We start from the raw sequence: 25140 nt of genomic DNA, 5'->3' as shown, positions 1-25140 counted from the left end.
ACCTGTCTCCCCTACACTCTATCCTAAACGCTACTGCCAGAATCACTCTACTCTTTCCTAAATCTGTCCCAGCGTCTCCCCTGCTGAAATCCTCTCCTGGCTTCCTATCAAATCCTGCATCACACACTAAATTCTTCTCATCACTTTTAAAGTTTTACACTCCTCTGCCCCTCCTTACATCTCAGCCCTAATTTCTCGCTATACACCATCCCGACTCTTGCGTTCTGCTCAAGGATGTCTTTTCTCTACCCCCTTGTATCTAATGCCCTCTCCCACCTTAAACCTTTCTCACTGACTGCCCCATACCTCTGGAATGCCACCTTTAAGACACACTTGCTTAACGAAGCATATGAATAGCACTGTGGCTAATACTATACACGATACATAAAGATTGGCCCCCTGCAGACGCACTTACCAGAACGCCCTCCTACTGTCTCTGTACGTTACTCCTACCTACTAATTAGATTGTAAGCTCTTCGGAGCAGGGACTCCTCTTCCACAATGTTACTTTTATGTCTGAAGCACTTATTCCCATGATCTTTTATTTGTATTATTTGTTATTTATATGATTGTCACATACAATTACTACTGTGAAGCGCTATGTACATTAATGGTGCTGTATAAAGAAAGACATACAATACATACAATACATACATACATACATACATACATACATACATACATACAAATGGCATTCTATATAGACACCTCTATCACTGGGCAAAAGCTCTAGGCTCAATAACTGCAGCACACACACTGTGACAGGATCCATGTAAGGATGCATTACTGCAGCACACACACTGTGACAGGATCCATGTAAGGATGCATTACTGCAGCACACACTGTGACAGGATCCGTGTAAGGATGCATTACTGCAGCACACACTGTGACAGGATCCGTGTAAGGATACATTACTGCAGCACACACACACTGACAGGATCCATGTAAGGATTCATTACTGCAGCACACACTGTGACAGGATCCATGTAAGGATGCATTACTGCAGCACACACTGTGACAGGATCCATGTAAGGATGCATTACTGCAGCACACACTTTGACAGGATCTATGTAAGGATGCATTACTGCAGCACACACACTGTGACAGGATCCATGTAAGGATGCATTACTGCAGCACACACTGTGACAGGATCCATGTAAGGATGCATTACTGCAGCACACACTGACAGGATCCATGTAAGGATGCATTACTGCAGCACACACACTGTGACAGGATCCATGTAATCATGCATTACTGCAGCACACATTGTGACAGGATCCATGTAAGGATACATTACTGCAGCACACACACACTGACAGGATCCATGTAAGGATGCATTACTGCAGCACACACACTGTGACAGGATCCGTGTAAGGATGCATTACTGCAGCACACACACTGTGACAGGATCCATGTAATCATGCATTACTGCAGCACACACTGTGACAGGATCCATGTTAGGATGCATTACTGCAGCACACACTGTGACAGGATCCATGTAAGGATGCATTACTGCAGCACACACTGTGACAGGATCCATGTAAGGATGCATTACTGCAGCACACACTGTGACAGGATCCATGTAAGGATGCATTACTGCAGCACACACTGTGACAGGATCCATGTAAGGATGCATTACTACAGCACACACTGTGACAGGATCCATGTAAGGATGCATTACTGCAGCACACACACTGTGACAGGATCCATGTAAGGATGCATTACTGCAGCACACACACTGGCAGGATCCATGTAAGGATGCATTACAGCAGCACACACACACTGACAGGATCCATGTAAGGATGCATTACTGCAGCACACACACAGTGACAGGATCCATGTAAGGATGCATTACTGCAGCCCACACTGTGACAGGATCCATGTAAGGATGCATTACAGCAGCACACACTGTGACAGGATCCATGCAAGGATGCATTACTGCAGCACACATACTGTGACAGGATCCATGTAAGGATGCATTACTACAGCACACACACTGTGACAGGATCCATGTAAGGATGCATTACTGCAGCACACACTGTGACAGGATCCATGTAAGGATGCATTACTGCAGCACACACTGTGACAGGATCCATGTAAGGATGCATTACTGCAGTACACACTGACAGGATCCATGTAAGGATGCATTACTGCAGCACACACTGTGACCGGATCCATTTAAGGATGCATTACTGCAGCACACGCTGTGACAGGATCCATGTAAGGATACAATACTGCAGCACACACACTGTGACAGGATCCATGTAATTATGCATTACTGCAGCACACACTGTGACAGGATCCATGTAAGGATGCATTACTGCAGCACACACATTGTTACAGGATCCATGTAAGGATGCATTACTGCAGCACACACTTTGACAGGATCTATGTAAGGATGCATTACTGCAGCACACACACTGTGACAGGATCCATGTAAGGATGCATTACTGCAGCACACACTGTGACAGGATCCATGTAAGGATTCATTACTGCAGCACACAGTGTGACAGGATCCATGTAAGGATGCATTACTGCAGCACACACTGACAGGATCCATGTAAGGATGCATTACTGCAGCACACACACTGTGACAGGATCCATGTAATCATGCATTACTGCAGCACACATTGTGACAGGATCCATGTAAGGATACATTACTGCAGCACACACACACTGACAGGATCCATGTAAGGATGCATTACTGCAGCACACACTGTGACAGGATCCATGTAAGGATGCATTACTGCAGCACACACTGTGACAGGATCCATGTAAGGATGCATTACTGCAGCACACACTTTGACAGGATCCATGTAAGGAAGCATTACTGCAGCACACACTGTGACAGGATCCATGTAAGGATGCATTACTGCAGCACACACTGTGACAGGATCCATGTAAGGAAGCATTACTGCAGCACACACACTGTGACAGGATCCGTGTAAGGATACATTACTGCAGCACACACACACTGACAGGATCCATGTAAGGATGCATTACTGCAGCACACACTGTGACAGGATCCATGTAAGGATGCATTACTGCAGCACACACTGTGACAGGATCCATGTAAGGATGCATTACTGCAGCACACACTTTGACAGGATCTATGTAAGGATGCATTACTGCAGCACACACACTGTGACAGGATCCATGTAAGGATGCATTACTGCAGCACACACACTGTGACAGGATCCATGTAATCATGCATTACTGCAGCACACACTGTGACAGGATCCATGTTAGGATGCATTACTGCAGCACACACTGTGACAGGATCCATGTAAGGATGCATTACTGCAGCACACACTGTGACAGGATCCATGTAAGGATGCATTACTGCAGCACACACTGTGACAGGATCCATGTAAGGATGCATTACTGCAGCACACACACTGTGACAGGATCCATGTAAGGATGCATTACTGCAGCACACAGTGTGACAGGATCCATGTAAGGATGCATTACTACAGCACACACTGGCAGGATCCATGTAAGGATGCATTACAGCAGCACACACACACTGACAGGATCCATGTAAGGATGCATTACTGCAGCACACACACAGTGACAGGATCCATGTAAGGATGCATTACTGCAGCCCACACTGTGACAGGATCCATGTAAGGATGCATTACAGCAGCACACACTGTGACAGGATCCATGCAAGGATGCATTACTGCAGCACACATACTGTGACAGGATCCATGTAAGGATGCATTACTACAGCACACACACTGTGACAGGATCCATGTAAGGATGTATTACTGCAGCACACACTGTGACAGGATCCATGTAAGGATGCATTACTGCAGCACACACTGTGACAGGATCCATGTAAGGATGCATTACTGCAGTACACACTGTGACAGGATCCATGTAAGGATGCATTACTGCAGCACACACTGTGACCGGATCCATTTAAGGATGCATTACTGCAGCACACGCTGTGACAGGATCCATGTAAGGATACAATACTGCAGCACACACACTGTGACAGGATCCATGTAATTATGCATTACTGCAGCACACACTGTGACAGGATCCATGTAAGGATGCATTACTGCAGCACACACATTGTTACAGGATCCATGTAAGGATGCATTACTGCAGCACACACTTTGACAGGATCTATGTAAGGATGCATTACTGCAGCACACACACTGTGACAGGATCCATGTAAGGATGCATTACTGCAGCACACACTGTGACAGGATCCATGTTAGGATGCATTACTGCAGCACACACTGTGACAGGATCCATGTAAGGATGCATTACTGCAGCACACACTGTGACAGGATCCATGTAAGGATGCATTACTGCAGCACACACTGTGACAGGATCCATGTAAGGATGCATTACTGCAGCACACACACTGTGACAGGATCCATGTAAGGATACATTACTGCAGCACACACTGTGACAGGATCCATGTAAGGATACATTACTGCAGCGCACACACAGTGTGACAGGATCCATGTAAGGATGCATTACTGCAGCACATACTTTGATAGGATCCGTGTAAGGATGCATTACTGCAGCACACACACTGCGACAGGATCCATGTAAGGATGCGTTACTGCAGCACACACACTGTGACATGATCCATGTAAGGATGCATTACTGCAGCACACACACTGTGACAGGATCCATGTAAGGATACACTACTGCAGCACAAACTGTGACAGGATCCATGTAAGGATGCATTACTGCAGCACACACTGTGACTGGATCCATGTAAGGATGCATTACTGCAGCACACACACTGTGACAGGATCCATGTAAGGATGCATTACTGCAGAGCACACACTGTGACAGGATCCATGTAAGGATGCATTACTGCAGCACACACTGTGACAGGATCCATGTAAGGATGCATTACTGCAGGACAGACACTGTGACAGGATCCATGTAAGGATACATTACTGCAGCACACACTGTGACAGGATCCATGTAAGGATGCATTACTGCAGCACACACTGTGACAGGATCCATGTAAGGATGCATTACTGCAGCGCACACACTGTGACAGGGTCCATGTAAGGATGCATTACTGCAGCACACACTGTGACAGGATCCATGTAAGGATGCATTACTGCAGCACACACTGTGACAGGATCCATGTAAGGATGCATTACTGCAGCACACACTGTGACAGGATCCATGTAAGGATGCATTACTGCAGCACACACTGTGACGGGATCCATGTAAGGGTGCATTACTGCAGCACACACACTGTGACAGGGTCCATGTAAGGATACATTACTGCAGCACACACTGTGACAGGATCCATGTAAGGATGCATTACTGCAGCACATACTGTGACAGGATCCATGTAAGGATACATTACTGCAGCACTCACTGTGACAGGATCCATGTAAGGATGCATTACTGCAGCACACACTGTGACAGGATCCATGTAAGAATACATTACTGCAGCACACACTGTGACAGGATCCATGTAAGGATGCATTACTGCAGCACACACTGTGACAGGATCCATGTAAGGATACATTACTGCAGCACACACTGTGACAGGATCCATGTAAGGATGCATTACTGCAGCATACACTGTGACAGGATCCATGTAAGGATGCATTACTGCAGCATACACTGTGACAGGATCCATGTAAGGATGCATTACTGCAGCACATACTGTGACAGGATCCGTGTAAGGATACATTACTGCAGCACACACACTGTGACAGGATCCATGTAAGGATACATTACTGCAGCACTCACTGTGACAGGATCCATGTAAGGATGCATTACTGCAGCACATACTGTGACAGGATCCGTGTAAGGATGTATTACTGCAGCACACACTGTGACAGGATCCATGTAAGGATGCATTACTGCAGCACACACACTGTGAAAGGATCCATGTAAGGATACATTACTGCAGCACACACACTGTGACAGGATCCATGTAAGGATGCATTACTGCAGCACACACACTGTGACAGGATCCATGTAAGGATACATTACTGCAGCACACACTGTGACAGGATCCATGTAAGGATACATTACTGCAGCACTCACTGTGACTGGATCCATGTAAGGATGCATTACTGCAGCACACACACTGTGACAGGATCCATGTATGGATGCATTACTGCAGAGCACACACTGTGACAGGATCCATGTAAGGATGCATTACTGCAGCACACACTGTGACAGGATCCGTGTAAGGATGCATTACTGCAGCACACACTGGGACAGGATCCATGTAAGGATGCATTACTGCAGCACACACACTGTGAAAGGATCCATGTAAGGATGCATTACTGCAGCACACACTGTGACAGGATCCATGTAAGGATGCATTACTGTAGCACACACACTGTGACAGGATCCATGTAAGAATACATTACTGCAGCACACACTGTGACAGGATCCATGTAAGGATGCATTACTGCAGCACACACTGTGACTGGATCCATGTAAGGATGCATTACTGCAGCACACACACTGTGACAGGATCCATGTAAGGATGCATTACTGCAGAGCACACACTGTGACAGGATCCATGTAAGGATGCATTACTGCAACACACACTGTGACAGGATCCATGTAAGGATGCATTACTGCAGCATACACTGTGACATGATCCATGTATGGATGCATTACTGCAGCATACACTGTGACAGGATCCATGTAAGGATGCATTACTGCAGCACACACTGTGACAGGATCCGTGTAAGGATGCATTACTGCAGCACACACTGTGACAGGATCCATGTAAGGATGCATTACTGCAGCACATACTTTGATAGGATCCGTGTAAGGATGCATTACTGCAGCACACACACTGCGACAGGATCCATGTAAGGATGCGTTACTGCAGCACACACACTGTGACATGATCCATGTAAGGATGCATTACTGCAGCACACACTGTGACAGGATCCATGTAAGGATGCATTACTGCAGCACACACTTTGACAGGATCTATGTAAGGATGCATTACTGCAGCACACACACTGTGACAGGATCCATGTAAGGATGCATTACTGCAGCACACACTGTGACAGGATCCATGTAAGGATGCATTACTGCAGCACACACTGACAGGATCCATGTAAGGATGCATTACTGCAGCACACACACTGTGACAGGATCCATGTAATCATGCATTACTGCAGCACACATTGTGACAGGATCCATGTAAGGATACATTACTGCAGCACACACACACTGACAGGATCCATGTAAGGATGCATTACTGCAGCACACACACTGTGACAGGATCCGTGTAAGGATGCATTACTGCAGCACACACACTGTGACAGGATCCATGTAATCATGCATTACTGCAGCACACACTGTGACAGGATCCATGTTAGGATGCATTACTGCAGCACACACTGTGACAGGATCCATGTAAGGATGCATTACTGCAGCACACACTGTGACAGGATCCATGTAAGGATGCATTACTGCAGCACACACTGTGACAGGATCCATGTAAGGATGCATTACTGCAGCACACACTGTGACAGGATCCATGTAAGGATGCATTACTACAGCACACACTGGCAGGATCCATGTAAGGATGCATTACAGCAGCACACACACACTGACAGGATCCATGTAAGGATGCATTACTGCAGCACACACACAGTGACAGGATCCATGTAAGGATGCATTACTGCAGCCCACACTGTGACAGGATCCATGTAAGGATGCATTACAGCAGCACACACTGTGACAGGATCCATGCAAGGATGCATTACTGCAGCACACATACTGTGACAGGATCCATGTAAGGATGCATTACTACAGCACACACACTGTGACAGGATCCATGTAAGGATGCATTACTGCAGCACACACTGTGACAGGATCCATGTAAGGATGCATTACTGCAGCACACACTGTGACAGGATCCATGTAAGGATGCATTACTGCAGTACACACTGACAGGATCCATGTAAGGATGCATTACTGCAGCACACACTGTGACCGGATCCATTTAAGGATGCATTACTGCAGCACACGCTGTGACAGGATCCATGTAAGGATACAATACTGCAGCACACACACTGTGACAGGATCCATGTAATTATGCATTACTGCAGCACACACTGTGACAGGATCCATGTAAGGATGCATTACTGCAGCACACACATTGTTACAGGATCCATGTAAGGATGCATTACTGCAGCACACACTTTGACAGGATCTATGTAAGGATGCATTACTGCAGCACACACACTGTGACAGGATCCATGTAAGGATGCATTACTGCAGCACACACTGTGACAGGATCCATGTAAGGATTCATTACTGCAGCACACAGTGTGACAGGATCCATGTAAGGATGCATTACTGCAGCACACACTGACAGGATCCATGTAAGGATGCATTACTGCAGCACACACACTGTGACAGGATCCATGTAATCATGCATTACTGCAGCACACATTGTGACAGGATCCATGTAAGGATACATTACTGCAGCACACACACACTGACAGGATCCATGTAAGGATGCATTACTGCAGCACACACACTGTGACAGGATCCGTGTAAGGATACATTACTGCAGCACACACACACTGACAGGATCCATGTAAGGATGCATTACTGCAGCACACACTGTGACAGGATCCATGTAAGGATGCATTACTGCAGCACACACTGTGACAGGATCCATGTAAGGATGCATTACTGCAGCACACACTTTGACAGGATCTATGTAAGGATGCATTACTGCAGCACACACACTGTGACAGGATCCATGTAAGGATGCATTACTGCAGCACACACACTGTGACAGGATCCATGTAATCATGCATTACTGCAGCACACACTGTGACAGGATCCATGTTAGGATGCATTACTGCAGCACACACTGTGACAGGATCCATGTAAGGATGCATTACTGCAGCACACACTGTGACAGGATCCATGTAAGGATGCATTACTGCAGCACACACTGTGACAGGATCCATGTAAGGATGCATTACTGCAGCACACACACTGTGACAGGATCCATGTAAGGATGCATTACTACAGCACACACTGGCAGGATCCATGTAAGGATGCATTACAGCAGCACACACACACTGACAGGATCCATGTAAGGATGCATTACTGCAGCACACACACAGTGACAGGATCCATGTAAGGATGCATTACTGCAGCACACACACTGTGACAGGATCCATGTAAGGATACATTACTGCAGCACGCACACTGTGACAGGATCCATGTAAGGATGCATTACTGCAGCCCACACTGTGACAGGATCCATGTAAGGATGCATTACAGCAGCACACACTGTGACAGGATCCATGCAAGGATGCATTACTGCAGCACACATACTGTGACAGGATCCATGTAAGGATGCATTACTACAGCACACACACTGTGACAGGATCCATGTAAGGATGTATTACTGCAGCACACACTGTGACAGGATCCATGTAAGGATGCATTACTGCAGCACACACTGTGACAGGATCCATGTAAGGATGCATTACTGCAGTACACACTGTGACAGGATCCATGTAAGGATGCATTACTGCAGCACACACTGTGACCGGATCCATTTAAGGATGCATTACTGCAGCACACGCTGTGACAGGATCCATGTAAGGATACAATACTGCAGCACACACACTGTGACAGGATCCATGTAATTATGCATTACTGCAGCACACACTGTGACAGGATCCATGTAAGGATGCATTACTGCAGCACACACATTGTTACAGGATCCATGTAAGGATGCATTACTGCAGCACACACTTTGACAGGATCTATGTAAGGATGCATTACTGCAGCACACACACTGTGACAGGATCCATGTAAGGATGCATTACTGCAGCACACACTGTGACAGGATCCATGTAAGGATTCATTACTGCAGCACACATTGTGACAGGATACGTGTAAGGATGCATTACTGCAGCACACACTGACAGGATCCATGTAAGGATGCATTACTGCAGCACACACACTGTGACAGGATCCATGTAATCATGCATTACTGCAGCACACATTGTGACAGGATCCATGTAAGGATACATTACTGCAGCACACACACACTGACAGGATCCATGTAAGGATGCATTACTGCAGCACACACACTGTGACAGGATCCGTGTAAGGATGCATTACTGCAGCACACACACTGTGACAGGATCCATGTAAGGATGCATTACTGCAGCACACACTGTGACAGGATCCATGTAAGGATGCATTACTGCAGCACACACTTTGACAGGATCTATGTAAGGATGCATTACTGCAGCACACACACTGTGACAGGATCCATGTAAGGATGCATTACTGCAGCACACACACTGTGACAGGATCCATGTAATCATGCATTACTGCAGCACACACTGTGACAGGATCCATGTTAGGATGCATTACTGCAGCACACACTGTGACAGGATCCATGTAAGGATGCATTACTGCAGCACACACTGTGACAGGATCCATGTAAGGATGCATTACTGCAGCACACACTGTGACAGGATCCATGTAAGGATGCATTACTGCAGCACACACACTGTGACAGGATCCATGTAAGGATACATTACTGCAGCACACACTGTGACAGGATCCATGTAAGGATACATTACTGCAGCGCACACACAGTGTGACAGGATCCATGTAAGGATGCATTACTGCAGCACATACTTTGATAGGATCCGTGTAAGGATGCATTACTGCAGCACACACACTGCGACAGGATCCATGTAAGGATGCGTTACTGCAGCACACACACTGTGACATGATCCATGTAAGGATGCATTACTGCAGCACACACACTGTGACAGGATCCATGTAAGGATACACTACTGCAGCACAAACTGTGACAGGATCCATGTAAGGATGCATTACTGCAGCACACACTGTGACTGGATCCATGTAAGGATGCATTACTGCAGCACACACACTGTGACAGGATCCATGTAAGGATGCATTACTGCAGAGCACACACTGTGACAGGATCCATGTAAGGATGCATTACTGCAGCACACACTGTGACAGGATCCATGTAAGGATGCATTACTGCAGGACAGACACTGTGACAGGATCCATGTAAGGATACATTACTGCAGCACACACTGTGACAGGATCCATGTAAGGATGCATTACTGCAGCACACACTGTGACAGGATCCATGTAAGGATGCATTACTGCAGCGCACACACTGTGACAGGGTCCATGTAAGGATGCATTACTGCAGCACACACTGTGACAGGATCCATGTAAGGATGCATTACTGCAGCACACACTGTGACAGGATCCATGTAAGGATGCATTACTGCAGCACACACTGTGACAGGATCCATGTAAGGATGCATTACTGCAGCACACACTGTGACGGGATCCATGTAAGGGTGCATTACTGCAGCACACACACTGTGACAGGGTCCATGTAAGGATACATTACTGCAGCACACACTGTGACAGGATCCATGTAAGGATGCATTACTGCAGCACACACAGTGTGACAGGATCCATGTAAGGATACATTACTGCAGCACACACTGTGACAGGATCCATGTAAGGATACATTACTGCAGCACACACTGTGACAGGATCCATGTAAGGATGCATTACTGCAGCACATACTGTGACAGGATCCATGTAAGGATACATTACTGCAGCACTCACTGTGACAGGATCCATGTAAGGATGCATTACTGCAGCACACACTGTGACAGGATCCATGTAAGAATACATTACTGCAGCACACACTGTGACAGGATCCATGTAAGGATGCATTACTGCAGCACACACTGTGACAGGATCCATGTAAGGATACATTACTGCAGCACACACTGTGACAGGATCCATGTAAGGATGCATTACTGCAGCATACACTGTGACAGGATCCATGTAAGGATGCATTACTGCAGCATACACTGTGACAGGATCCATGTAAGGATGCATTACTGCAGCACATACTGTGACAGGATCCGTGTAAGGATACATTACTGCAGCACACACACTGTGACAGGATCCATGTAAGGATACATTACTGCAGCACTCACTGTGACAGGATCCATGTAAGGATGCATTACTGCAGCACATACTGTGACAGGATCCGTGTAAGGATGTATTACTGCAGCACACACTGTGACAGGATCCATGTAAGGATGCATTACTGCAGCACACACACTGTGAAAGGATCCATGTAAGGATGCATTACTGCAGCACACACACTGTGACAGGATCCATGTAAGGATGCATTACTGCAGCACACACACTGTGACAGGATCCATGTAAGGATACATTACTGCAGCACTCACTGTGACTGGATCCATGTAAGGATGCATTACTGCAGCACACACACTGTGACAGGATCCATGTATGGATGCATTACTGCAGAGCACACACTGTGACAGGATCCATGTAAGGATGCATTACTGCAGCACACACTGTGACAGGATCCGTGTAAGGATGCATTACTGCAGCACACACTGGGACAGGATCCATGTAAGGATGCATTACTGCAGCACACACACTGTGAAAGGATCCATGTAAGGATGCATTACTGCAGCACACACTGTGACAGGATCCATGTAAGGATGCATTACTGTAGCACACACACGGTGACAGGATCCATGTAAGAATACATTACTGCAGCACACACTGTGACAGGATCCATGTAAGGATGCATTACTGCAGCACACACTGTGACTGGATCCATGTAAGGATGCATTACTGCAGCACACACACTGTGACAGGATCCATGTAAGGATGCATTACTGCAGAGCACACACTGTGACAGGATCCATGTAAGGATGCATTACTGCAACACACACTGTGACAGGATCCATGTAAGGATGCATTACTGCAGCATACACTGTGACATGATCCATGTATGGATGCATTACTGCAGCATACACTGTGACAGGATCCATGTAAGGATGCATTACTGCAGCACACACTGTGACAGGATCCGTGTAAGGATGCATTACTGCAGCACACACTGTGACAGGATCCATGTAAGGATGCATTACTGCAGCACACACACTGTGAAAGGATCCATGTAAGGATGCATTACTGCAGCACACACTGTGACAGGATCCATGTAAGGATGCATTACTGCAGCATACACTGTGACAGGATCCATGTATGGATGCATTACTGCAGCATACACTGTGACAGGATCCATGTAAGGATGCATTACTGCAGCACACACTGTGACAGGATCCGTGTAAGGATGCATTACTGCAGCACACACTGTGACAGGATCCATGTAAGGATGCATTACTGCAGCACACACACTGTGAAAGGATCCATGTAAGGATGCATTACTGCAGCACACACTGTGACAGGATCCATGTAAGGATGCATTACTGTAGCACACACACTGTGACAGGATCCATGTAAGAATACATTACTGCAGCACACACTGTGACAGGATCCATGTAAGGATGCATTACTGCAGCACACACTGTGACTGGATCCATGTAAGGATGCATTACTGCAGCACACACACTGTGACAGGATCCATGTAAGGATGCATTACTGCAGAGCACACACTGTGACAGGATCCATGTAAGGATGCATTACTGCAACACACACTGTGACAGGATCCATGTAAGGATGCATTACTGCAGCATACACTGTGACATGATCCATGTATGGATGCATTACTGCAGCACACACTGTGACAGGATCCATGTAAGGATGCATTACTGCAGCATACACTGTGACAGGATCCATGTAAGGATGCATTACTGCAGCACACACTGTGACATGATCCATGTAAGGATGCATTACTGACGCACACACTGTGACAGGATCCATGTAAGGATTCATTACTGCAGCATACACATTGACAGGATCCATGTAAGGACGCATTACTGCAGCACACACACACACACACTGTGACGGGATCCATGTAAGGATGCATTACTGCAGCACACACTGTGACAGGATCTTGGAACTGCACAGCTGTGGATTGTTTTACAGTAATGTAACTGTTTATTTCTTCTTAAGGTCTTGGTAAGAACGTGATGGATTACAACCTTCCCCGGGAGTGTGTTCACCACTTTTTCCACTCACACAAGTGTTTTGTGTTTGAGACTCCGGCGCGTTCTGCGGACCTTCACCGTGTGGAGGAGCTGCCCGAGTCCCAGCTGTGTGAGGGCTTTGTGAGACAGGCGGAGAGATTCTGTGACTATGTGTATGTGAACGGCCAGCCCAAGACCCACGCAGGAGGACACCCCGTGACCGGGAGAAGTGAGTGGTGCACATTGTACAATGGCTTTCTGATCTGGGTTTGCTATTGGTGGCTCTGTCTTTCAGTCTTATATCATCAAGGTAAGCTGAGTAATGAAGAACAGCAAAGTGCCATGTTACCTTAAGGAGCCTCCACCTGCAGATCTTACACAATACTAGTGCAGAATACAGCGTGTTTCAGGGGGGTGGGGGTGGGGGGTTTCCCTGTCACGGTAGGCAGCACCTTGATCTGGTGCTGGGTATTTCTTGAGTTTTGTAGCTGTGATGCTTTGATAATTAAACCCCATAGTGGCTGTTTCTCCTCTAACGACGTGATTTATGTGTCCCAGTGCTCGGGAATCTCACGGTCATGTACGTGGACTCAATTCGTAGCGGCTCAGTCCCTTGCATAGAGAACGCAGTGCTGGCTCTGGCCCAGATTGAGAATACAGCAGCCATTCATGAAGCGCTGTCCAAATATGAGGATCTGATGGGACAAGTGGCAAAGAGTTTTCCAACCGAGTCACAAGAACAGTTCCTGAATCTACAAAAGGAGTGTGAGAAGGAGGCCGTGAGAGTCTTTATGGACCGGTCCTTCAAGGATGAAAAGCGGGAGTATCAGGCTCAGCTCATGGTGAGTTACATTAACTAGAAGAACCCAAATATCTCCCCCTGCCTCTTCCTACTATTAACACCCAGCTGGACCCTTCCCACAACTAACTATAAGCTGAGCTCCCCTATCATGAAGTACAGGCTGAGCGTTCTCCTCTACTAATGCCATGCTACGCCATTCCCACCATTAAGTCCGAGCTGAGACACGGGTGTTTTGTAGCTCACAAGTTTAGCAGGTCTCTCTCCAACTGAAACTGTTTTTTTTCACAGCGCGACCTGCTTCAGAAATTTGGGGAGTTTTCTAGATACAATGAAGAAGCATCAGCCAGAAAGTGTGGAGCTCTGATTCAGGAACTGAGCGCAACTCTGGAGCGAAGGCTAACGCACGGAGATTTCTGCAAGCCTGGAGGACACAAACACTTACTGGAGGAGAAGCAGAAGCTGGTGGATGCATATAACAGAACACCTGGAAAAGGGATAAAGGTGCAGAGAAGAGGGGGAGGTATGGAGGGAGGGAGTGAGGTAGGGAGGGAGTGTGGGAGAGAGGAAGGGGAGGGAGGGAGGGTAGGGTGGAGGGAGGGAGGGGGAGAGGGTAGGGGAGAGAGATGGAGGGAGAGGGAAAGAGAGAGAGATACGTTGGAGTCAGACCGTAAAATGCTAAACATTCTCCATATACACCTTGTATGATCCTATTAAATAATGTACTGATTATTATTTTTTTTTGGGGGGGGGGGTGTTACAATAACACCCCATCAGTTCATTTCTTCTTCTGAGTGTCTTATTGCAGAGGCCGAGACACAGTGACGGCTTCTTGCAGGGACATTTTGTAAGACCCTGTAACAGGCACTTATCCCTGTTTAAGAGAAACTGTCTCTAAATCCAGCAGGCAACTGGTTAATTGCAGCCAGGCAATTTCCCAGACACGACCAGGTAATCAGGCAGGTAAAACACCTGCTGAAACAGACCCAGAGAGATTTATCCTCAGCACACATCACTGCTTACATGAGGAGAAGGTCTTGAATACACAAGGGGACTAGACCTCTTTTCTTGGACCCAGAGGACCCAGGAATCTGCCAGAGACTGGACCCTCAAGCACACCAAGACACCTGGACCCCACTGACCTGAAGTGGCCACGTGCTTTAAGGTACTGCTTAGACTTTGGGGAGTTAGGTTGGATAGGGGCTTATCTTCCCAGTCTTGTAGAGAGGGACTGGGGGAAGTAAGTTAGGCATTAGGCATCCTGCAACACCACAAGTGGAGACACTTTCGGGAAAGTGAACCTGAGACTGTAGCAGGGAGAGGATTGTAAATTGTGCGAGAAACGAGGAAGAACAGAACCTTGTGGCGTTGCAGGACCACAGGAAAACCTACTACAGAACCTGCACAGACCTTCCTCCACACACAGAGCTCCCGGTCTGGTATGGAGATGAATATGGGAAAGAGCTTGGTATCAAGTGGGATACGCTGTTGAAAAGTAACATGCCAGCACTAGACTTCATTGAAGATCCCTCCCAGGACTCCTCTCCATTCATATTGGACTTTATGTTTGGTCAGATCTCATTAATTATATTCGGAGGCGCCGGTTTTTTGGTTGTACTGTTTGTATTGGTTCGTGTTAACCTTTTTGCCTAGGCAGCCCCCACTTTAAGTTTAAAGTGCATTATATATATGATTGTCACTTATAGTGTCACTATTTACATTCACCGCATTAGCGCTGATTTCACTGTTCCTCTCTTTTATTACACAGGGATAGTTGCTTTGTTTCTTTTGTATAATTGTATTTGCTGTGCATTGTTAATGGGACAGGCTCAATAAACAAAGGTTTTCATTTCCCTCAAATCGGTCTCCAGTAGAATACCACTGCACACATCTCTTACATAAGGTGTTGGAAGGGGGGTGAGAGGTGGCCCATGAAGTTTAAAGGGGCCCCGGAGACTGCCTGTGAAAATGTTTGTGCTTTTGCCTGTACAGTGTATAAGTTCCTGCAAACACCCTGAGCAACAAAACAAAGAATCACATAAGAGAATGTGTGCACAGTACTGCTGATGTTACAGAATCTACAAAAGTAAAGAAAAAGGAAAAATCTAGAGACAATTTGGGGTTCTAGCGAATACAGTGAAAACAGCTGCAATAGCGCCTCCTGAGGTCAGGAAGAAAAATACACATGATACCACCAAAATGGAGGACAAGATGTGGCGTTCCTGTAATGAACCCTACTCCATGGAAGAGTGGCCCATCTGGTCCGATAAGGAGGAACAGAAGGGCAGCTGAGCACACCAAAAGAAATGTTATCATTTATAAAAAGTTCATTTTATTGACTGATTACAGTCACAAACCATCCGACGTTTCGGTGTACAAACACCCTCCTGTTCTACATGCAGTTACCCTGACTAGGTTTTTTCTGCTTGCAACACCCATTCCTGTTTGTTGCTCTTGTTCCCATAGAGTTGGGGCATCCCAAGTTGCATTTATCTTGACTCTTGTGTGTTTACCGATAAGGAGGATGACATCTCTTACGGGTAACCCGAACCGACTCACACCCACAAAACACCCCAAGAATGGTGGGGGTGCCTGAACTCGGTACGAACTGATAAGACCGCTCTCTACGATGACTAATGTGATCGGCAGGAGCAAGAGCGGGAGCAGCAGATCACTGAATATCTATGCCAGCTAATGCAACTGCAAGAAAAGCCTGTCAGATACAGTGATACTGCTGAATTTGCAAATAAAGAAGGATACCTCAGTATCCCTGGTGGAGGGAGTCATCCAAAACAAAGAGGCGGAAAAAGAAAAGCAGTTCTTCACTTACGATGGAAGGAACAGACACATCCGCAGATCCCGCAGAGAAAAAGGGGGGCGAGAATTTGTGTAACCCAAAGAAGTGTCTGTCCGGTGCTAACAGTGAGGAATCCTCAACCAACCATCCCAGGGAAGTGGAGCCGGAACCAGTGAGTGAGGATCCCTTGACCAGCCCTGAAGATGCACTGCAAGCTGCCAGGCGTGACTGTGATCTGCTCCGGGAAGAATTGAAAATGGAGAGAGAAACTAATGCTGAGCTACAGAAGACTGTGCTCGCAATTGACTCTGCGGCCAAAACCGAATTGGAGGATCTAAGGATGGATCTATATACTACTATTAATGCCATGGATAAAAAGCAGAGCATGTCTGACCGAATGACGACTAATCTGAAACAGAAGTATGAGGAGGCACTGAAAGAGATTAGTGTCTCTCAGCAAGAGGTTCCACATTGCCATAGAGAGTTGGAAGTCTCTCAGAATGAGGTTCATACTCCCCGCATGGAACTCAGGGAAAAGGGAGACCAAATAGCGCACCAGCACAAACGGAGCAGGAAGAAACCAGGACAAAAAAATGATTAAAAGGGCACTTTAATGTGGCAAAAGACCCATCCAATGCATTTCGAACGTCGCAGCGTTCTTTTTCAAGGGGAACCTACCCTACCAGGATGTGAGTATTTGCATATTTTTCAGGGGAACCTGCCAATGAGACTGATGGTGAGTGGGTTGCACCACACACCACCTGTCTTCAGGAGGATAGTACCCATTATATGACACAATAGGTACTATATCAATTGTTAGTACCCTGGTACAGTGGTCTGGCTTATTATCATTTTGAGATATACCTGCATTTGAGCGCTTCAGCTATTTTCCATATCCCCGCATGGAACTGAATGCCTCACACCAGGAGGTCAACAGTGTCACGGGAGACCAGGTACTTTTTACACCATTTATATATTTCTGGGATCATTCATTAGGCAGAACCAGATAGTAAAATAAATTGTGTTTATTTAGGTAAACCCGCGTACAACAAGAAGAAATACACAAGGAACAGTTACAAATACACTTTACTGGGGGTCAGCAGGGGAAATCTAGGCTTTCCTAGGTGCCGGGCGCCCGCTTGGATGAGCTTACCCTGACCGGGATATACCACTGGTTCTCCTGGTCCTCTTTTCGGCTTCAGTTCCAGCCGCGACTGCTGTGCTCTAAAATGAGAACTTGGTCCTCGCGTCTGACTTAGTCTCTGCGAGGCAAACTTTTCAGGCTCCAAAATGAAGCCGGTTGCTCTACTATTTGTAACAGAGCAGCTTTGAAAAGCCCGCCCTAGCTTCATCGACTCACTAATTGGTTGCGAACACTCGCTCTCCTGGTTTGCACCTTGTATACACTGTGCTGGGATCTCCCCAGAGCGGAGGGGGAAGGAGCAGCCAATCGGAGCATGGGAATTCCTCCCCACCAACCAATAGAAAGAGGGTCTCGTCCCTCGGCTGACGTCAGAGGAGTGGGCATGCCAAGCAGGATCGAAAAGCCGCGTGAACGGGAAATATGATTTTAGCCAAGGGGAGACGTTTCTTTGGCTGAATCCTCCTGGCTAACTCATTGCCACCAGCGGGGCCGGTTCCACAAAGTCTGGCAACCACAAAAGGTGTCCCCATGGACCTGGCCATTTACCTTTCCTCACCCACCAAACGTTTTCACACCTCTGGACATCCTCTTCCCTTAAATACGGACACTATGCAGACTTGCTGTCACCTTAACTGGATGCCCGGGCAGACTGCATAGAGCCTTATAATAAATGTATCAAACATTGGAAAACATATTTTAATACATGGGGGACCTTGGGGAGACTCATGACTGTTAGGGACTTACTGTAGAACTGAGATATCGGGGCTCGAAAACCAGGAGTCCGGGGGACGCTGGACAGCCCCGGTGTAATTCTACTCGCATACCGGCAAATCATGCCTGCTCGCAGGGCAGAATTAAGCTACTAACAGTAGCTCCGGCCCCTGAACTCCTGCAAATGAAATAATTGTATGCTTACCCCAATATCCCACCTAAAACTTACCCACAGCAAGTTTCATGAGTCTGGAACAAAGGGAACATGTAAAGTGAAAAAGCAGGGCCACTTTACCTTTGCATGTAAAGATACCTGGCCCCTGGCTTATGGTGCTGGACAGCTGCCAGGGACCCACAGGACTCAAGGGCAACAAGAGGGCTTAACTTTATTATGAAGCCCGGTTACACATGCCCACCACAAACCGTGTCTGGACAGAGGTGGACATACCGCAGAATCTCCGCACAGCACTGGATGCCTAACACCATGAGATCAGCAGTTGCCGCACAGAACTGGACGTCTCTAAAAAGGAACTTCACAGTCTCGCCTAGGAGCTAGACATCTCTCAAAAAGCTATCCTCAGTCTTAGTATGGATCATAAAGTCTCCCAGAAGGAGCTTCACACCCTCAACCTAGAGATAGAAGTCTCATGCCAGGAGACTTGGAGTCTCAACTTAGAAGTGCGTAAATGGAAGGAGGACAACAAGGAGGTCATGAATTTTATAGAGAGTTTAAAAAGAGAAACTACAAGGCTGAAAGAAGGAAATTCTGATTTGACTGATCACAGCAATGAAAAGCTGCACGAGCTAGAAAAAATAAAGAGACTATTGGAAGATGAAAAGTTAGAAGCATTGGAGCAACGCACACAAGCAGAGCACCTAATGCAGAGCAAACTACAAGGTCTGCGTACACACCCCCAGGATGCCGAAGAGAAGCAGCGATCTCTGCATGAAGAAAGTCTGCTAACGAAGTACAAGTGCAGCAGGAATGTCTGAGTATCCAGTGTGTCTTTGCAGAGCAGCATGCGGGGCTGAAGACTTCCCTGAGCATCACCAGAGCACCGCTGGAAGCCAAGCTTAGAGGCCAGGTGTCTGTGTATGAGAGGGACCACGAGAAGGTCCAGAAACAAGAACTAAACATGTTAAATAGGGAAAAAGCAGCAGAGTAATTCAGAAATACCACAAAGCTCTTGTCCAAGCAAGGTTGGAGAGAGAAAGGTATCTGCACAAACGCTCTGCAGCGCTCACCACACAGGCTGCTACAGAGGAACGAAAACTCCTCCGCTAAATCACCAGAATAAAGCAGCCGGCCTTCTCCAGTAAATATAGAGAATGCAACGACAAAGAGAGAATTATTAACATTTCAAGCAATGTGTCATCTTACTCCAGTCACATGTTAGGAAGTGTCTGCAGCAAAGATGCTACAAAAAAATGAAGGAAGCTGCTGGTGTGATTCAATCCAGATATAGGTTCTACATCATAACCAAGCAAGCTGTGCTTTACTATAAGCGCACCCGCAATGCCATCTCCGTACTACAGTCAGCTTTCCACACAATTCAGGCAAGAAGAACCGAATTATGACTGAGAAGCGCAATACCAACACTAGGTAACTGCCAAACTGAGATACCACGGGAGTAAATCAGATGGATAAAACCCGGCCCAGCTTGAACCCCCCGTGAATATAACTACAGAACCCAATGCAAGTGGTCACCCTAAACGCAGTGAAGAAAGGATCGCCCGACACAGGGGAAAACACGTGACTAAGCGATCAGAAGAAAGAATGTACTTGGAAAAAATCCTCCTCAAGCGACTGAGGAGTGCTGATCTCAGTCATCTTCTGGAGGAAAGGGCTCCAATCCCAGCGGGACTGAGGGTTCTCATTCTCGTTCTCCATCCACTCTCATTCAACCCGCAGGGATATCCCGAGTGAGAGTAAGAGTGTAAGGATGGGCTTTGGCCGTGGTAAGCCTGAGCTTCCCACAAACAGGGGAGGTATGTAACAGGGACTTATCCCTGTTTAAGAGAAACTGCCCCTAAATCCAGCAGGGAGATAGTTAAGTGCAGTCAGGCAATTAAACCAGACTCCACTGGGGAATTAAACAGGTTTAAAACTCCTGTTGAAACAGATCCAGAGAGAATTTTCCTCAGCACAAAATGGTGCTGACATTAGGAGAGGTTATTGTATACACCGGAGGACTGTGTATTGACAGCAAGACACAAGGGGACAAGACCTCCTTTTCCTGGACTAGAGGACCCAGGAACCTGCCTGAGGCTGGACCCTCAAGCACACCAAGACACCTGGACACCATTGACATGAAGGGCCAACTGCTTTAAGGTACCGCTGAGACTTTGAGGTGGTAGGCTGTAAAGGGGCTTATCCTCCCAGTCTTGTAGGAGTAAGTTAGCCCTTACAAAGTGATAGGTGCTTTGTTTCATTTGTATATTTTTGTTTGCTGTGCATTGTTAATGGGACAGGCTTAATAAAGCAAGGTTTTCATTTCTCTCAAATCGGTCTCCAGTAGAATACTTCTGCACACATCTCTTACAGACCCCTAATTCCATATACAGAGGAGTCATTTCATTTCACATCTCTGGGTTTAGTTTGTGTTCCTATAGTTTCATTCTATGCCCCATGAAAGCATTTTACTTCTAGGTTGAATTTCTAGTAACAGCGGCCAGGAATGTTTTGTCTCTTCTCCTAATCCCAGGCTCTTGAGGTGCTGCAGGGGTTCCTCATGGAGAAGAAGAAGATGGAAGCTGCCATCCTGCAGGCGGACCAATCTCTTAGCAAGAGAGAAAAGCAGGTAGAAGGTGAGAGAGGAGTGGGAGGTCAATTGGTCAAGTATTAGCTCCTGGAGATCAATGTAATAGTCGGGACTAGAGGTCCTGTGTATTGTATTGTATGTCTTTATTTATATAGCGCCATTAATGTACATAGCGCTTCACAGTAGTAATACATGTGGTAATCAAATAAATAACAGATAATATAAATAACAGATCATGGGAATAAGTGATTTAGACATAAAAGTAACATTTCGGAAGAGGAGTCCCTGCCCCGAGGAGCTTAAAGTCTAATTGGTAGGTAGGTAGAACGTACAGAGACAGTAGGAGGGAGTTCTGGTAAGTGCGTCTGCAGGGAGCCAAGCTTTATGTATCGTGTTCAGAATATCCACAGTGCTATTCATATGCTTCTTTAAGCAAGTGTGTCTTAAGGTGGGTCTTTAAGGTGGATAGAGAGGGTGCTAGTCGGGTACTGAGGGGAAGGGCATTCCAGAGGTGTGGGGCAGTCAGTGAAAAAGGTTTAAGGTGGGAGAGGGCTTTAGATACAAAGGGGGTAGAAAGAAGACATCCTTGAGAAGAACGCAAGAGTCTGGATGGTGCATAACGAGAAATTAGGGATGAGCTGTAAGGAGGGGCAGAAGAGTGTAAAGCTTTAAAAGTGAGGAGAAGAATGGTGTGTAAGATGCGGGATTTGATCGGAAGCCAGGAGAGGGATTTCATGAGGGGAGATGCTGAGACAGATCTAGGAAAGAGTAGAGTGATTCTGGCAGCAGCATTTAGGATAGATTGTAGGGGAGACAGGTGAGAGGCAGGAAGGCCGGACAGCAGGAGGTTACAGTAATCAAGACGGGAGAGAATGAGGGAGAGGAGTCGAGTGTGACCCCTAGGCAGCGTGCTTGGGCTACTGGGTGAATGATTGTAGTTCCAACAGTAATGTGGAAGGAGGTAGTAGGGCCAAGTTTGGGAGGAAGTATGAGGAGCTCTGTTTTAGCCATGTTGAGTTTAAGGCGTCGGAGGGCCATCCAGGATGATATAGCAGAGAGACATTCAGAAACTTTGGTTTGTACAGCAGGTGTAAGGTCAGGTGTTGAAAAGTATATTTGTGTGTCGTCGGCATAGAGGTGATAATTAAACCCTAAAGATGTTATTAGGTCACCTAGAGAGAGTGTGTACAGAGAAAAGAGAAGAGGTCCCAGGACAGAGCTCTGGGGTACCCCCACAGAGAGATCAATAGAGGAGGAGGAGGTGTTAGCAGAAGAGACACTAAAAGTACGATGGGAGAGGTAGGATGAGATCCAGGATAGAGCTTTGTTCCGAATACCTAGAGTATGGAGAATGTGGAGGAGAAGAGGGTGGTCCACTTGTGTGCCTTTTGCCTTTATACATTATAATCCTTCACTTCAGAGAGTCGAATACAGAGAGAGGCTGCACAGCAGAAGATGGAGATTGAGGAGGAGAAAAACATTTGCCTGGAGCAGACCAGGAAGGAGCAGATGAGAGGTTTCGAGCAGCAGATGCTGATGTTGAAGGAGAAGTTGGAACAAGACAGATTAAAGATGCTTAAGGAAAATGAGAGGCTGATGGAGGAGAGAATGAAGGTAACCTTGGGGGGGAGACAAAGGGAAGGATGGGGAGTGATCACAAAACCATACTAATAGTGTAGTTATATAATGAATAAGGTAATAAAGTAGTGGGTGCAAACTGTGAACTGACTAGTGAATCAGATAAAGGGGGGGAAGGGAAACACAAAGTGATTGTGCCCCTAAAAGAATTCACTAAACTGCACACCACTAGGTATAAAAGGTAACTTTTAATAAATTGACGTAAAACATATATTACCAAAGGTAAGTGTAACGTGAATTTAAAAATAAATTAAATCAAAAAAGCCTGTGTCAAGCATCTATGTCATCTAATACGTTGATAATAATATCCCAATTAACCAGCTAATGATGGTGGGATAGAAGGCATACGATGCAATAGGTAAGGGTATTAACCACTCTGGATCAGCTTTTAGACCAGATGTTAACTGTATAGAGGTCAGCGAGATTAATTGAAAAGTGATAGAAATATATCCAATACTCCTGACATGAACATGCAGTTAACTAGTGAGTGATTAAGGCTGTCTCATGAAGTGCATAACCTGTAAATACTGGAACTGGCACTCACAGCAACAGTCTAAATAAGTTCACAGCATATACTCTGTAAGAGTGCATACACACAGAGATGGGAGGAATAACCACAGTACTCGCTGACTGCACAAACAAGACTGAAATAGCCATGTTCTGTGATCTAAGCAAACTGAACCAGGAACCTAACAAAACTACATTAAAACAGCTCCAAGTTGGAGACTGACAACATTGCACGTCCAACGCGCGTTTCCCTCCAGCAAAGGAGCTTCTTCAGGGTCAAATTTGACCCTGAAGAAGCTCCTTTGCTGGAGGGAAACGCGCGTTGGATGTGCAATGTTGTCAGTCTCCTACTTGGAGCTGTTTTAATGTAGTTTTGTTAGGTTCCTGGTTCAGTTTGCTTAGATCACAGAACATGGCTATTTCAGTCTTGTTTGTGCAGTCAGCGAGTACTGTGGTTATTCCTCCCATCTCTGTGTGTATGCACTCTTACAGAGTATATGCTGTGAACTTATTTAGACTGTTGCGGTGAGTGCCAGTTCCTGCATTTACAGGTTATGCACTTCATGAGACAGCCTTAATCACTCACTAGTTAACTGCATGTTCATGTCAGGAGTATTGGATATATTTCTATCACTTTTCAATTAATCTCGCTGACCTCTATACAGTTAACATCTGGTCTAACAGCTGATCCAGAGGGGTTAATACCCTTACCTATTGCATCGTATGCCTTCTATCCAACCATCATTAGCTGGTTAATTGGGATATTATTATCAACGTATTAGATGACA

General features: G+C 46.3%; 1 protein-coding gene across 1 annotated transcript in view; it reads left to right on the top strand.

Moving 5' to 3' along the window:
• Nucleotides 1-25140, top strand: part of LOC142497994 (guanylate-binding protein 3-like) — a 94946-nt gene that overhangs the window by 58841 nt on the left and 10965 nt on the right. The window contains exons 6-10 of the mRNA XM_075606503.1: nucleotides 13981-14223; nucleotides 14553-14836; nucleotides 15085-15297; nucleotides 22151-22253; nucleotides 23628-23821. Coding sequence (XP_075462618.1) covers nucleotides 13981-14223; nucleotides 14553-14836; nucleotides 15085-15297; nucleotides 22151-22253; nucleotides 23628-23821 — 1037 coding nt within the window. The remainder of the gene's footprint in view (nucleotides 1-13980; nucleotides 14224-14552; nucleotides 14837-15084; nucleotides 15298-22150; nucleotides 22254-23627; nucleotides 23822-25140) is intronic.

The sequence above is a fragment of the Ascaphus truei genome, chromosome 6 (assembly GCF_040206685.1).
Source record: "Ascaphus truei isolate aAscTru1 chromosome 6, aAscTru1.hap1, whole genome shotgun sequence".
Classification (NCBI taxonomy): Eukaryota; Metazoa; Chordata; class Amphibia; order Anura; family Ascaphidae; genus Ascaphus; species Ascaphus truei.
The sequence above is the reverse complement of the archived record's forward strand: the minus strand, read 5'-3'. Positions and strand labels throughout refer to the sequence as shown.